This window comes from Pipra filicauda, unplaced genomic scaffold (genome assembly GCF_003945595.2).
Source record: "Pipra filicauda isolate LSUMZ 115617 unplaced genomic scaffold, ASM394559v2 scaffold188_size1440453_pilon, whole genome shotgun sequence".
Lineage (NCBI taxonomy): Eukaryota > Metazoa > Chordata > Aves > Passeriformes > Pipridae > Pipra > Pipra filicauda.
The window spans coordinates 1,207,671-1,220,933 of record NW_024104296.1 but is presented as its reverse complement, the minus strand read 5'-3'; the positions used below and the strand labels follow the sequence as shown (position 1 = coordinate 1,220,933).

General features: G+C 45.8%; 1 protein-coding gene across 4 annotated transcripts in view; it reads left to right on the top strand.

Moving 5' to 3' along the window:
- ARHGEF5 (Rho guanine nucleotide exchange factor 5) overlaps positions 1-13,263 on the top strand; it is a 36,568-nt gene that overhangs the window by 535 nt on the left and 22,770 nt on the right. Inside the window, exon 1 of one of the 4 annotated variants that reach the window (XM_027733241.2) lies at positions 246-741. The exons of 2 other annotated variants lie outside the window; for them this stretch is intronic. In XM_027733241.2, the coding sequence (XP_027589042.1) occupies positions 676-741 (66 nt within the window). In that variant the 5' untranslated portion in view covers positions 246-675. Of the gene's footprint in view, positions 1-245; positions 742-9,648; positions 9,655-13,263 lie in introns of those variants that run through there. One more of the 4 variants, XM_039380171.1, reaches the window with a different exon arrangement.

Here is a 13,263-nt window from a genome sequence, read left to right as displayed (position 1 = left end):
CGGGAGGAGGGATCTCCGGGGAAGGAGCTGCTCGCTCCTCCCGGTGCGGGTGCGCGGTGCGGGCGCCGTCGGGGCGCGGAGCCCCCCCCCGCCGCGGGGGCGCTGCGGGAGCCCCGGTGCCCGCCAAGAGGCGGCCGAGGGCGCGGCTGCCCGCCCGCCCCGGGGCAGCGCCGGGGTCCGCATCCTTCGCGCGGGGGTCTCGCATCCTCCGCGGGGGCTCCGCGCCCCGACGGCAGCGCCCGCCCCGCCGCCCCCCCGCCCGCCGCCGGCAGCGGGGAGGGCCCGCAGCGCAGGCCCGGTCCCAGGCTCGGCTGCCAAGCAGCCCGAGCCTCTTCCCGCAGAAATGGTGGTGCCTCCCACGCAGGAGCGAGATCCCACGGTGTGCTCGCTTGGGTTTTCCAGCTCCCGCCGGGAGCCGCGGCCCGGGAGTCGCAAGGCTGAACTCTGGACACTTCGTTGTTTTTCCTCCTCGCCTCGTGACTTTTATGGCCTGTCACGGAGGGAAGGCAGAGGAACGCGAGGCGAGATCCCTGCCCGCTGCTCGCTTCCTGCCTCCTTCCCGCAGTCCCGGCCACCGCAGCAACTCCGATGGCAACCCCAGCGCCCCAAACAACCTGCTGCGGGGGATTCCGAGCTCCCACGGCTCTCTCCTGACCCGTCCTGCTTCCACCACCCATGTTTGTCCTCGCGCTTGATGCTCCGTGTATTCCCAGATGTTGGCCAAAACCTGGATCAAACCTGGTAGGGATTACAGGGTCAGAGGAGGAGATCTGAGCTCAGCTCATTGGTGTTGACTTGTTGCAGACTGGACGTGGATGCTGTTGGCTTCTCCTTGAGAAGCCTGTTCCTCTTGGACCAAGCCACATCTGTAACGTGTTGTTGGAAGTTTTGTGACCTGATTCTCTGGTGTTCTGGAGTTCCTCATAACCTAAATGACTTGGAGATGGCTTGGATAAGGGCAGAGTCCTTTAAAAGGGTTGCACAGGGGGGAGGTGGCTTGTTTTGGAGGAATAATGTATGGGTGACCCAGATTTCAGAACTGTGCCTGAATTGTGTGAGCAGGAGGTATCTGTAAATCAGAGTTGAAGTTGTACCATATCTGAATTCTTCTTAATTCTTTGTTAATGTTGGGAGCAGCTCCTGTCCTGCCTGTACAGCAGCCCAGCGGTCTGGGTAGATCTCAGTGGGGTTATGTGGTCTAGGCCCTAGTGACAGCAGGGCCTGAGGTCAGTGTTCCTGCTGTCTGAAATAGTGGGACACAAATACTTCCTCTGGGAACCTCTTGTGCATCCTGATAGATTTTGCCAGTAAGAGTCTGTTCCCCCGGCCTATTTTTTTTTTATTTCATCTTGCTGACTTTAGAGGGATGTTCTTACTCTTGTTCTGTTGAGTCTTATCCTTTCTTACGGTTCACTTGTTTCAAGTGCTGTCTAGCAGGAAAGAGCCAAATTATGTTATAGTTTTTGATTTTTTTTTCTAATTTTTTTCTTCTTTTTAATGTAATCTACTTTGGAGTCTGGTTTAAAGTGGGCTGTTTTATTTAATTAGTTTGTATTCATGTAAATTATGTTCAGTCTCAGTGGTTATTCCAGGCAAAATTGAAGAAACAGCCCGCAAGGGATTTCAAATTCGTAATTGGAATCACATTTTGTTCCAAGGATGTTTGATTCTAAGAGTTACTGTGCTTTCTGTCATCTGGTATCTTTCCAGCTTGATGTTGTTTACTTAGTTACTGTTTAGCTAAATTATCCATAGCTAGTTTATTTCAGTAGTCATGCCTGGGAAGTTTTGCAATTCCTTTGCAGCTCCTCACTGAACTCCAGCCGAATCTTTTAATGAAGTACTTAGCAGTGACTTCAGTGCAAATGTAGCTGTGCTCTACTGTTTTGGCACTTGGGCTGTACAGAGAGGAATGATTTCTCTCCTTCATGAGGTGATCACACAGTTGACGTTTGTATCATCAGCCGTTTGGGGGCAGATGCCTTAACCTGACCCCTGGCAGGTATTTACATTCCCAGCTGGTTATCATTGCATCGAATCCAGAATTCTACTAGAAAAGTAGCCAGTCTTGATTTCAAGATATCAAGCGAGAGACTGCACTAGTTCCCCAGGTAAATTATTCCAATGGCTCATTGCCCTCACTAATTTCTTATCTCAATCTGTTCCGGCCACAAAGTCTTGCTACAAGTTTTCGTGTCAGATTACAGAGCCTTCTGCTGCCAGGATGACACGTTCCAGCAGAAAGATGGCCTGTTAGCTGTGTTCAGCTCTTCCTTTTGGGAAGAGGCAGTCATGGAGGTGGAGCCTGGGTGATCAGTGGCTGAGTGTGTGGACAGGACTTCAGAGAAATGTGATTGAATAACTCATATTGCTTGGAGTTTGCCTTCACGTGATGAGTAATCCAGCATGACAACAGGCTTCTGCTGAAGGAATGATCTAGTTCTCACTCAGTCCTGATTGCAAACTCCTGCTGCTTCTCTTGGACCGGATCTAGTGACCAAGAGGCCTCAAATCAGTCCCCAGCCCCACGGGGCAGCTGCCCCTCCATCCGTGCGCCCGGGCCCGGGCTCCGTGGGGATCCTGCTCCAACTGAAAATTAACCCCCTTCCAAAATAAAAAATATGACTTTTGGATCTGGAAGTGGGATCAGGTTGTCTTGTGGCCAGACAGTATTAGGATTGCTGTGAAAGTGTAGCATGAGAAACATGGAGAGGGACCACCTCTTTCAACAGCAACCCCCCTGCCTGTGCTGGATTAGATGCCAGAGGGAAACACACGTTTAGTTCCTACATTTTTGTGCTGAGATAAACAGGCTGTGGTTGCACAAATCCTCTCATCTGGCATTGCTGTTGAAAGAAGCTGTCATGACTACCTGCTGTCATCCATGCTGGTTCCCTGCTCCAGTTTGTTGTGAGACCACGCATACACCTGTACCACCAGGAGAGACGGGGCAGTGTGGGGGTGGGAATGAGAAGGGCAAAGGATGGAACTCTTTTTAGCACTGAAGAGTGTGTGAAACTAAGGCTTGAGATACAGGAGTCGTCACAAGCACACCTTACCTTAAATCTTGATAGAAGCTAATGTGTTTTTTCACCTGCCCTTTGCAGCAGATGTATGAGAGTAGCTGCCCTGATTTACTCAGTAATGAAGGTTAACTCTGTTGCGTGACTTGGGAGAACTGGGTTTAACCAGTACTGGATTTAGGTCAGCTGCATTTATGTCTTTGGTCAAGAAGCATGTGTTGCAGTTTGACTTTGTGTGTGGGAAAGAGCATCTAACGTAGGAAAAAGAAGGTCTGTGCCTTGTCTGTGACGCACTGGTACCTATGACCAGTGCAGAAAAGCATTCATGCATTCTAGATATGAGGTGGTGTTCAGTGCTGAGCAAGGTGGGGTGCCCTTTTGGGAAAGCTTCATTAATCTTGTCTCTTCCATTAACAAGTGACTCCAACTTTCTTGCTCTCACAGTGGGATTAGTTTGCTGAGACAAAATCCATTCCCCATCTCTTCTTTTGAACACCATTCCTTCAAGTGCCATGCAGAGCACTGCAGGGGATGAGGAACTGAGCCTGTGGTGGAGGCTTGTTTTGAGCTCATGGTTTGGGGCTTGGATTAAAAGTGAGTTGAAGTCAAAGCAGAAATTCCCATGACTTTAGTACAAGTTCGGGGCCAGGTCAAGGGGAGGACTATTGGTTTTGATAGTGGGAAAAGTTTAGAAGGGGGAAGGAAGGTGATTACCATGACATGTGTACAAATATACGTAGATAAACAGACATACATATGTAAATATATACAAAATAGAGGGTGTTCTGATGCTAGGAGAGTTTGAGGAGGAGTGACTGTAGAAACTGTAATTGGATAGTACACAAGGAGTGAACTGAGATGGGAGGAACATATGAACCTGCTGCTCAGAAAATACTGCATTAAGGCAGAGTTGGCCATAAATTTGCTTCCTGAAAACATACTCTATTTGCATCGTCACACAGAAGCGTGTGATATTTAAACATCAAACCACCTCTCTGTAACCTCAAATTGAACATCCAGCTGCAGGCAGAGGCCTCAGTGTGTGAGGTCCACTGCCCATGGCCTCGCTGGTGCTCAGAGTACATTCAGTTCCTGCCACTGATCGTACACAAAAATTCCCAAATCTTTACCTGGATCAGGCTGAGGTGGTGCTCAGTGGGATCCACAAGCTTGGTGGCCCCCTGCATGTGCCACCCCTGGGCAGAGCAGAGTTGGACACTGGTGAGCAGACGCAGCCTTGCACAAGGTGTGGCTGGAGGAGAGGTGAGGAACGGCTCCCGCTTCGATAAATCCAGCAGTAGAGTTTGTAAATCCAAATACAACCCTCTGGAGGGGAGGGGATTAAGATATTGGTCATATTAGGACACGATGTGTTCAGATTGTAGGAGCCCAGGGATAATCAGGGGACACTTGGGATACAAGCAGACCTGTAACCAGTTGGATATGGTCCTTGTTCACAGCTGCCACGGCGTGGCTGCCATGGCTACACTTTCGTAGTCAATAATAGAAACAGATGCCCAGAGCAGTGTTAAACTAACACATATGCCACTAGTGGGGAGGAGAAGAAGATGCTTTGCTCGCAGTCTTGCTGGGCAGCTACAAAAAGTAAGGATGTGTAAGTTGTATGGTATGTGTGCCTTACATTCACCAAAAATTTGTGAGTGGAATGATCAAAAGTGCCTACAAATACACTTTGAATAGACTAAATCTTAACTGGGCCCTTATATCTTCACTGCAGATTGCTGTCCTGTGAGGAGGAAGTGGTGGAGACTTGGTAAAGTACATGGGTAAGACTTGCTAGTATAGCCCATTTTACAGAAGGAAGGGTGCCGCAGCCGTACCCGTGTCTAGCAAAGCTCTGATGCTGTAGCTGGGCCTGGACTCCAGGCAAAATCCTTTTGGCATGGACTAAGCCTGAGTTTAGATGCGGAAATTCTGCTGTAGGTGTTCCATAGTGCAGGCATCCAAGGATAACTGCAGACCTATGAATTGTAATCTGGCTGCAACATTTGAGTTCATCTCCTCTCTGAGGTACTCTGAGATCACTGTCTGATTTTACAGGTGAGCCAGATTGATAGTGAAGTTGAGAAGGTGCTGTATGTATCTGTTTTCCCACTGTTGCTGGATTTATAGGAGAAGAGATGTTCTGAGTATGCTGCCAGCTCTGCAGGACAGGGACAGTGTCTCAGTGCACAGTATTTAGAACAGTGAGGATTTGGTCCTGATTGTTGGTATTTCAGATGGCTCAAATAACTCTTCTTGATGTTTGTTGCTTCTCTGCATCCCTCATTTTCTGTGACTCACCTCGCACATGGAGATATTTCAGGCTGGAGTCTGGGTGCAATATAGCTGATAGATCTTGTGGCTGTTTTTAAAATGATGTACTTCTCTGTCCCTTCTCTACCCTTCCCCATAGAATATCCTGAGTTGGGATCCACGGGGACCTGCAAGGATCATTGAAGTCCAACTCCTGGGAAAGATGTTTTCTCCTGGAAAGGCATATTCCAGGCAAGCAGAATCTCAGGATGGGCAGTGGGGGTAGCACTGAGAATGCTGCAGTGCAACACACCGCCCTGTCAAGACTTTGTGTTGTGACAAACCCTGAGGCAGAGAGAGGATGCTGTGGGGAAAGACAGGCAAAGGGAAGTGGGACTGTCCCTATTTTTATAGCAAACTATGGGTTGTGGTGTGTTTTCTTACATGTGCAAGTGGCTGGGGAAGATGGGTTTACCTCTCAAGTCATCCAGTAATTTCTTAGTAACAACTGGTGCTGTGTGGAAGCATGGGAAATACATTACTGCGCTCTTCCTCATCCCTGGGCACAGCTGGGAGGAGGGGATGTGCTGTAAGTGCACGTGGGGGAGACTGAAAGGGAAGCTCTAAGGTGTTCCTGTAGGCACAGGGTGAACACTGCCCGTTTCGGTGCCATCTGGGAAGTCAGTCTTCCTCTGATGTTGCTTCTACAGTTCACTTTGTCTTCCTGCCCCTGCACAATGAGCAAACTGAGCTGTTTCATTTTGGAGAGGTGCAGAGATGAGCAATTTGGACGTATGCTGGAGCAATGAAATTTGCCTTATCCTGGAAGAGCAAGGCCAGGCATGCAAGTTATGTGATTGTAGTGTGTGCTCTGACCAGTCACAAGGGAGGGTCAGGGCCTTAAAAGGCAGCTAAAAATGGTGTCTGCATGTATAGAAAAGTCACGACAGCTGAGTTGCCCAGTGGGTGTTATCAGATATACCCACAGACATTTTTCTTTCATTCCATACCAGCATCATTTTTACCTATTCAGCTGCTGAGTGTGTAATAGCAGTGATATCAAAGGCTTGAAAACAGAGGGTAAAAGGGGGAAAATGGATTGACTCTGACTCTGATAGTCATAGCAAAATGACTTTAAAGAAAAGGCGAGATATGCTGAATTGTGTGCAAGGTGAAACCTGGCATGATTAAAACTCTCAAGAAGAAAATCTACCCTAAAGTGTATTATGTTTCACTAGAAAGTTGCCTTTGAAAAATTAATTTGAAAGATGGCATTGCACAAAGTTTGGTTGTGACCACTTGAAAGAGGGAACAAAGTGCATTTAAAGGGGAAAAAAGTACTCACAGATGCAGGAGACGAATACAGAAGTGTTGAGGTAAATGTGCAAAACCATGGTTTTGAACAGCAGAGAGTTTCGTGCTTAGAGGAAGCAAGAAATGTCCGATGCTGTATGTCCTAAATTCATAAAATTGATGGAATTGGAGAAAGGGTCTCACCTGAATGTGGACACAGTGAGAAAAGACAGCTGTGAATATCTGACATGTGAGAGTTTATGGGGGTGGGAGCTTTCTTTGACTGAGCAGTGAGACCCCCACACTACAACAAGTGTGATACCAGAGTAACACTGACCCAGAATGAGCCAAAAAACTAATTACTGTGTGAGAAAGGTGTCTGTTGTTTGTAGTAAACAACTTTACAGTAGAAAAGGAAAATATCCTAGTACCTGTTTTGTTATCTTGAAGTGCTTGGAGGCAAAAGACACAGAAGGAAGGGACAGAGTGAGCAGTCGATATATTTTTGTTGGTGAAGGGATTGCTTAAATAAGACTTTGCTTATGGCTGCAATCAGATACAGAGTTTATAACAGGGCTTTGCATATTCAGTACACTGAGCAGCCACTCCCTGACTAATCCTCAGAGTATGGCTGTGAGGTAGGAGGGGTTAGAATTACCTCAGCTGCACAGATGACCCTCAGACTGGCAGAAACTGCTGGAAACTGCCAGAATTAGGAACTGGTGATTCTGCTAGATAAGGTCTGGGGATGAAGGCATAGTTCTTGGTTGCCTTAAGAAACCCCAAAAAGCAGTTACAATATAAACCCTCTGTAGATCCTTCCTTTAATAAATGACTGCAGCGGGGAATTGAAGGAAGGAGAGCTCCTAATAACGTATGTGTTCCCTTTTCAGCCTGGATTATGTTATTGATGATAAGTTACCCTTTGTGGACCCACTGGCTTGAAATTTCTAGTGGCTGCACCAATGTTTAACTGCTCATAACCTGTAGCTGTTGGTAGAGGCAAGACTTAAAATGGCAGGATGCATCCTTGTCACCTCCTGTGAAGGTTAGCGCTGATAGAGCAGGAATAACCAAAAGTTCAGAGTGCTGAGGTGTTGCCCGTGTGTGCACCAAAAGCAGCAATGCTGTATGTCCTGCTGTAGGCAGAGCTGTAATTTCACCTTCCCTGGCACACCTGGAAGAGGAGAGGTGCTGGATTCAGTAACAGGCAGATAATATTTGTGCTGAAAGTTGGGTTCCTTGAGTGTATCAGTGGCAGAAGTAAGATTTAAGGCCCATTTTCCAGACAGGAAGGTGTTTAGGTAGAGGACTCTAGAAAGGAGAGCTCTGACTCTTCCCTCCTTCTTGGGCATGGTCCACTGACACTCCCAACCTTTCCCCCTTCAAGCCCCTCTGGTGCTCTGATCTTTCTCAAACTACAGTGGTCACACCACATCGTGCTCTTTGCTGTTACATCCAGTGATTTTTTTTCAAGCATTTTGCCCACTGTGCCAAGCCTGATAAACTTTTTCACGTGAGTTTGGGTAGTGTCAGAAGATACAACTGAGAGCCACCTGTGAGGGTGAGGTGGAGGAACTCCACTGCATCTCGTTGACCTTGGGAGACATGGGATGTTTATGTGTTTATTTATGCCCCGCTGATCAAAGCGTGTTGCAGGTAATGGGAAAAAGAATGAGCTGAGTCTTGGGTTTCATTTACCTGGTGCCTGTAGCTTCCCAGGGGAAGTCTCTCATGGATGCTAAGGTATGCAGCAGTCCAATTAGAATATAGGATGCACGCTTGCGTGGGCTGGTGGACGCGAGGGCACCGAGGACTTTGCATTCCTTAGCCGGAGCTGTTTGTGACCGTACCATAAAAGAGGTAAAGGAAATTGTATCGGGTCGGTTTTCCACTATTAGTCACAGTGACTGTTAGGAGTTAAGTTGCCTCATGTTTTAATTTCTCACTGAAGTCACGAGGTGAATTTGAGGCCCACAAACCTTATTTTACTCCTCTGCGTCGCCATCTGATAGGGTTGGACCTGGGAGGGGAAAGAGAGAGGTGGTTTTACATGCCACAGGGTTGAGGAAAAGGAAGCCGTAGGCCAGTCAAGGAGAGTCAGAGTCGATGTCTTCAAAGACTCCCAAAGGGCAATCTCAGGATTGTAATTGCTCACCTAATATCTGAAGAGCCATGGAGCCATCAAAGAGTACTATTTTAGGAAATCTTGAAGAGTGGTGGTGGGAAGCACACTTTGCCCACTAATTCATATGCAGAAAAATGAAAATGGAGGGGGGAAGGAATAAAATATCTGTAATTGTTCCTTGTGCATTGAAACTCGTTTAATTATTAGAATGGGAAAAATTTTGTAATTAGTGCATCATAGAAATGCTAGTGATGTTTCTAAGCTGGTATAAAATCAATCCTTTAAATTAATCCAGACTCGGAGGTGAAAGTGCACTTTCACTGCACGTGAAAGTATGAGGGCAAAATTTTTGCCCATTGACAAATAAGGGGAGATATTGCTGGAATAGAGAATATCAGTATTGTTGATCTGTGTGTGCAATTTCTAAATTCTTTTTAAGATTGTACCTGTAGGGCTCTACTTTTTTTTTTTTTTTAATTTATAATATGTTCTGTTAATTACAGTATTAGAAACTAAAGCTAAATCTTAACTACAACATCTGTGAGCTGTAATTACTTCTATAAACTTTGAAATAAGGTAGTGGTAATTGGTGAAGCTAGTTATAAAAAGCATTTCATAAGATTGATGTATATCAGTTACACCATTTAAACCCCTGATTTATACATCTTTTCACAGCTCATTCTGAAAGACAAGGTCATAAGAATGTCTTCCCCTCCCCTTCCATTTGGAGTGTTTCCATGTTAGACTTTGCAGAGGGTTTCAGGAGGTTTCCAGGGCTTTCCCTAGGATCTCCTTCATGTTGCTACTTGTTTTCAGAGTTGTTCACAGGGGCTGTCTGCCATGGAACATCCTCTGAGACCCAGTCCTTTGCTGAAGAGAGAAGGCTGTCTTTGGGTTCATGGGAATGATAGAGTCAGTGGCAATAACGAGACAAGGAAACATTAAACCATAAAAGTAAGGGCTTTGGAAATGTTTGTAAATTTGATTTGAATATCCTGCTTCCCCTAGTGCCCCCTTCTCAGCTGGAAGGGGAGCAGACATGTTTCCAGCAGAGGGACAGGAGTGTAGAATTTCCCTGCTGTGCCGCTCCTGTTCTGTGTGGGCTGCTGAGGGAGCATCTGCTCCTGTGACTGAGGTGCTTGGCAGTCACATGTGGAGAGACACCCACGCTGGAGTGTCAGGGACTTACTTGCAGATCCTGGGTGTGGTTTCACAATAACTTAGGTCCAAGTCCAGGTTTCTGCTTCCCTGCTTGCCAACCCATTGCCCAGCCCCCAGTTCTTGTCCACTCCTTGCAGTTGTTGCCACAGGTTGTACATCTGCTCCAGGGTCCCCAGCACAGGAAGGACATGGAGCTGTTGGAGCAAGTCCAGAGGAGGCACCAAGATGATCAGAGGGATGGAGCAGCTCTGCTGTGAGGAAAGGCTGGGAGAGTTGGGATTGTTCAGCTGGAAAACAAAAGGCTTCAGGGTGACCTAAATGTGCCCTTCCAGTACCTGAAGGGGCTACAAGAAAGATAGAAAGAGACTATTTACAAAGGCCTGGAGTGACAGAACAAGGGGCAATGGCTTCAAAGTGACAGAGAGCAGGTTTAGATTGGCTATTAGGAAGAAATTCTTCCCTGTGAGGATGGTGAGGCCCTGGCACAGGTTTCCCAGAGAAGCTGTTGATGTCCCATCCCTGGAAGTGTCCAAGGCCAGGTTGGATGGGACTCTGAGCAACCTGGTCTAGTGGAAGGTGTCCCTGCCCATGGCAGGGGGGTTGGAACGAGGTGATCTTTAATGTCCCTTCCAGTCCAGGCCGTTCTATGATTCTATATGCAGCTACTGCAGGGAACTGTCATGTTTACCTTTATTTATTTATTTTTTTCTCCCGTGTCACACCTTTATGCTGCTCACGTCACTCTGCTCCTGGGTTGTTTTTTTGCCTAGACAACTCCCTGGCATGGCTCACATGTGCACTGGCATGAGAGAGATGATGGCAGCAACCTAAGACTAACCTAAGTTAGTCTGTTCTGGATTTCAGAGTGCCACATCAAGAGTTAATGAAAATTTATTAAGACCTGATTCCAGGTGGTGTTGGATAATTTCTACAGTCAGCAATAGAAGGAGGTGAAGGAGCTCTATTTTTTTTTTTTTTTTTACGGAGTGGAGCATAAACAAATGGACTTTGCAGAATATCTGCAAATACCTAAATTGGGCCTGCAAATTCAATTATTCATCTTTGTTAACCCAGTTACATCACAGTATATTTTGCTGCTAGTTTTTTAGTTTCTGGTAGCTCATGTAGCTCACTGCATCAAGCCTAAATACTCTGCACTGTCATCAGTTCAAACTGCTGAGAACCCGGGATAAGGCAGAGAGGGAAGGGAGGAGTTGCCCTTCCTCTCCTTAGTCAACAAATTCAGGCTTAACATTAAAAATTAAGATAAACCTAGACAGCGAGGTCTAATTTTTGAATCATATTTAGTTTTTCAAGCCTGTTCCTCACCCCTTAAAGGCCATACATCCATTTTTCTGAATTGTAAGCCAAAATTCTCACATAAGCACATGATTCCAGGGAGAGGGACTATGTGAAAAACGGAAAATATTGGGATGTGCACAATAAATCTATACTAGTTGGCCATGCAAGTGTTGGACCGTGAGTAACAACAAGTTTTCCTTGTGTTTGCATTAGTACCTTCCTATTCAGCACCCACACAATTCCTGTGGCTTTGGGTGTGTGAAGCTATTTTTCCACGGGGGAGAGGGAAGGGGTCCCCTCTGGTGCTTTCCCACATTTACATTGCTTAAAACATTTCATTTATATCTAATACTTTTTGCTTCCAATAGCAAATTTGTCCCATTGTGCTCGTAGCTTCTTCAATCTGAGGGCACCAATTAAACTTCCAAGAAAGAATGGTTTGTTCCCTGAAAAGCTGGGTTAGGGGAGGGTTGTACCAAAATCTGTTTTCCCCACACACATCCTTTTTGAATGGACTTCTTTTTCTCTACTTTAGCTGCAGTTTTCAGTACAAAGCTCCATCACTCTTACAGTATTGCCAGGTATTTTTGATTATGATACAAATAGCATAACTTTTTTAAAACCTCGTTACTGGAGTCATAATTAAAAACACTATGGGGTGTTCAGCTAAGGCTGAAAAGATGCATTCTGAAGGCACGTATGAGGACAAATGTGTGTGTGATTTTGTTGTTGTTGCTATCTCTTGGTATGCTGACATCATTCTTTTTTTTACTGTTCTCTCCAGTTGATAGTACAATATTGAAGCCATGGCACAGGTTCTGCTGCTGTTATGGCTGATGACAATGTGCTGTCACCAGCATGGTATGATATATGAGTGCAGTTTTGTGGGTATTTTAGGAATTTTTTTGGTTGCATCATCTGCAGCTTTATCATCTGTCCTGTGGGGCTCTGACAGCTACCAGAAATCTTACTGTTTCCGAGGTTGGCTGTGAAAGAGGTTATATTACGTGTTTGCCAAGAAAATCAGGTGGGTAACTTCAGAGGCCCTCTGTGCAGGGGAGGACAGTTTGTCCCAGTTCAGCTTGCTGAATATTGTCCCTCGTTATCTGTAGGTTCACTGGGTACAGGTAACGTGACAACAGCTGTGCTCAGCAATGGTTCCACTGTGCAGTCTGGGCAAGGCCAGGCTTTCAAGTGCGTTTCCAAGTCCTTTGATGTTTTAATGGCATTTGCATCTGTCAAAATGGTTTGATGCAAACATTAGCATTCTTTAATCTGAGACTCAAAAACAGCAGCGTGGGATTCTGGCTCATGCTTCTATAGTGTAGTGAGAGACTGTGAGATTTCTGCTTCTGACTGGAGAGTCTCTCTCATGCAGGTCCTGAATCATTCTGCTAAGAGAGGAACTGGGAACTCCTCGACTTTGTAGCAAACATGCCATCTAGGAATGTGTACAGCATGTTGCTGGCACCCACAACTGCATAAAAAAGTAGGAAAGTTATTTGGGAAGTCCTTTTGTGCCCCAGATGTTTCTGTCAGTTGTCTCTCCATCCCCAGGGTTTGCAGAGAGACCTGCATGGAGCAACTTGCAGTGACTCAGTACATTGCTTTCCCTGTGGGAATTGTGCTATCCACCTAGTGGTGTCAATAGTCTTTCTACCAAGCTCAAGCAGTGAGAACCATACACTGTTCTTGTTTACTCTCGTACTAGAAAGTATGCAGAATATCTAGAAGACTACTGCAGAATATCAAGACTCACTTATTACTTCTATGAATATAAACTTAAGCTCTGCTTAGAGTGAACTGGGTTTTTTTGCTATACAGGTCACCCCATTTTATCTTAAGAATGAGTCACTTTTATTGCATCTCTGGAAAGTGCAATGTGCAATCCAAGCCACGTTCTTCACTCGCTGTTTGCCAGATGTTCAGTAGCAATTTCCAAGGTGAAATTTTGTTCTACCCAAAATGAGTTTCTTTGACTATTTTTTGTTAGCATTAAATATTATAATTTACTTAAATGTAGAAAAGTTATCCTTAATTTTTTTTCCCCCAATTAGTAAGTCATTAGATAATTAATAGGCTCCGTGTATCTTGAGTGAA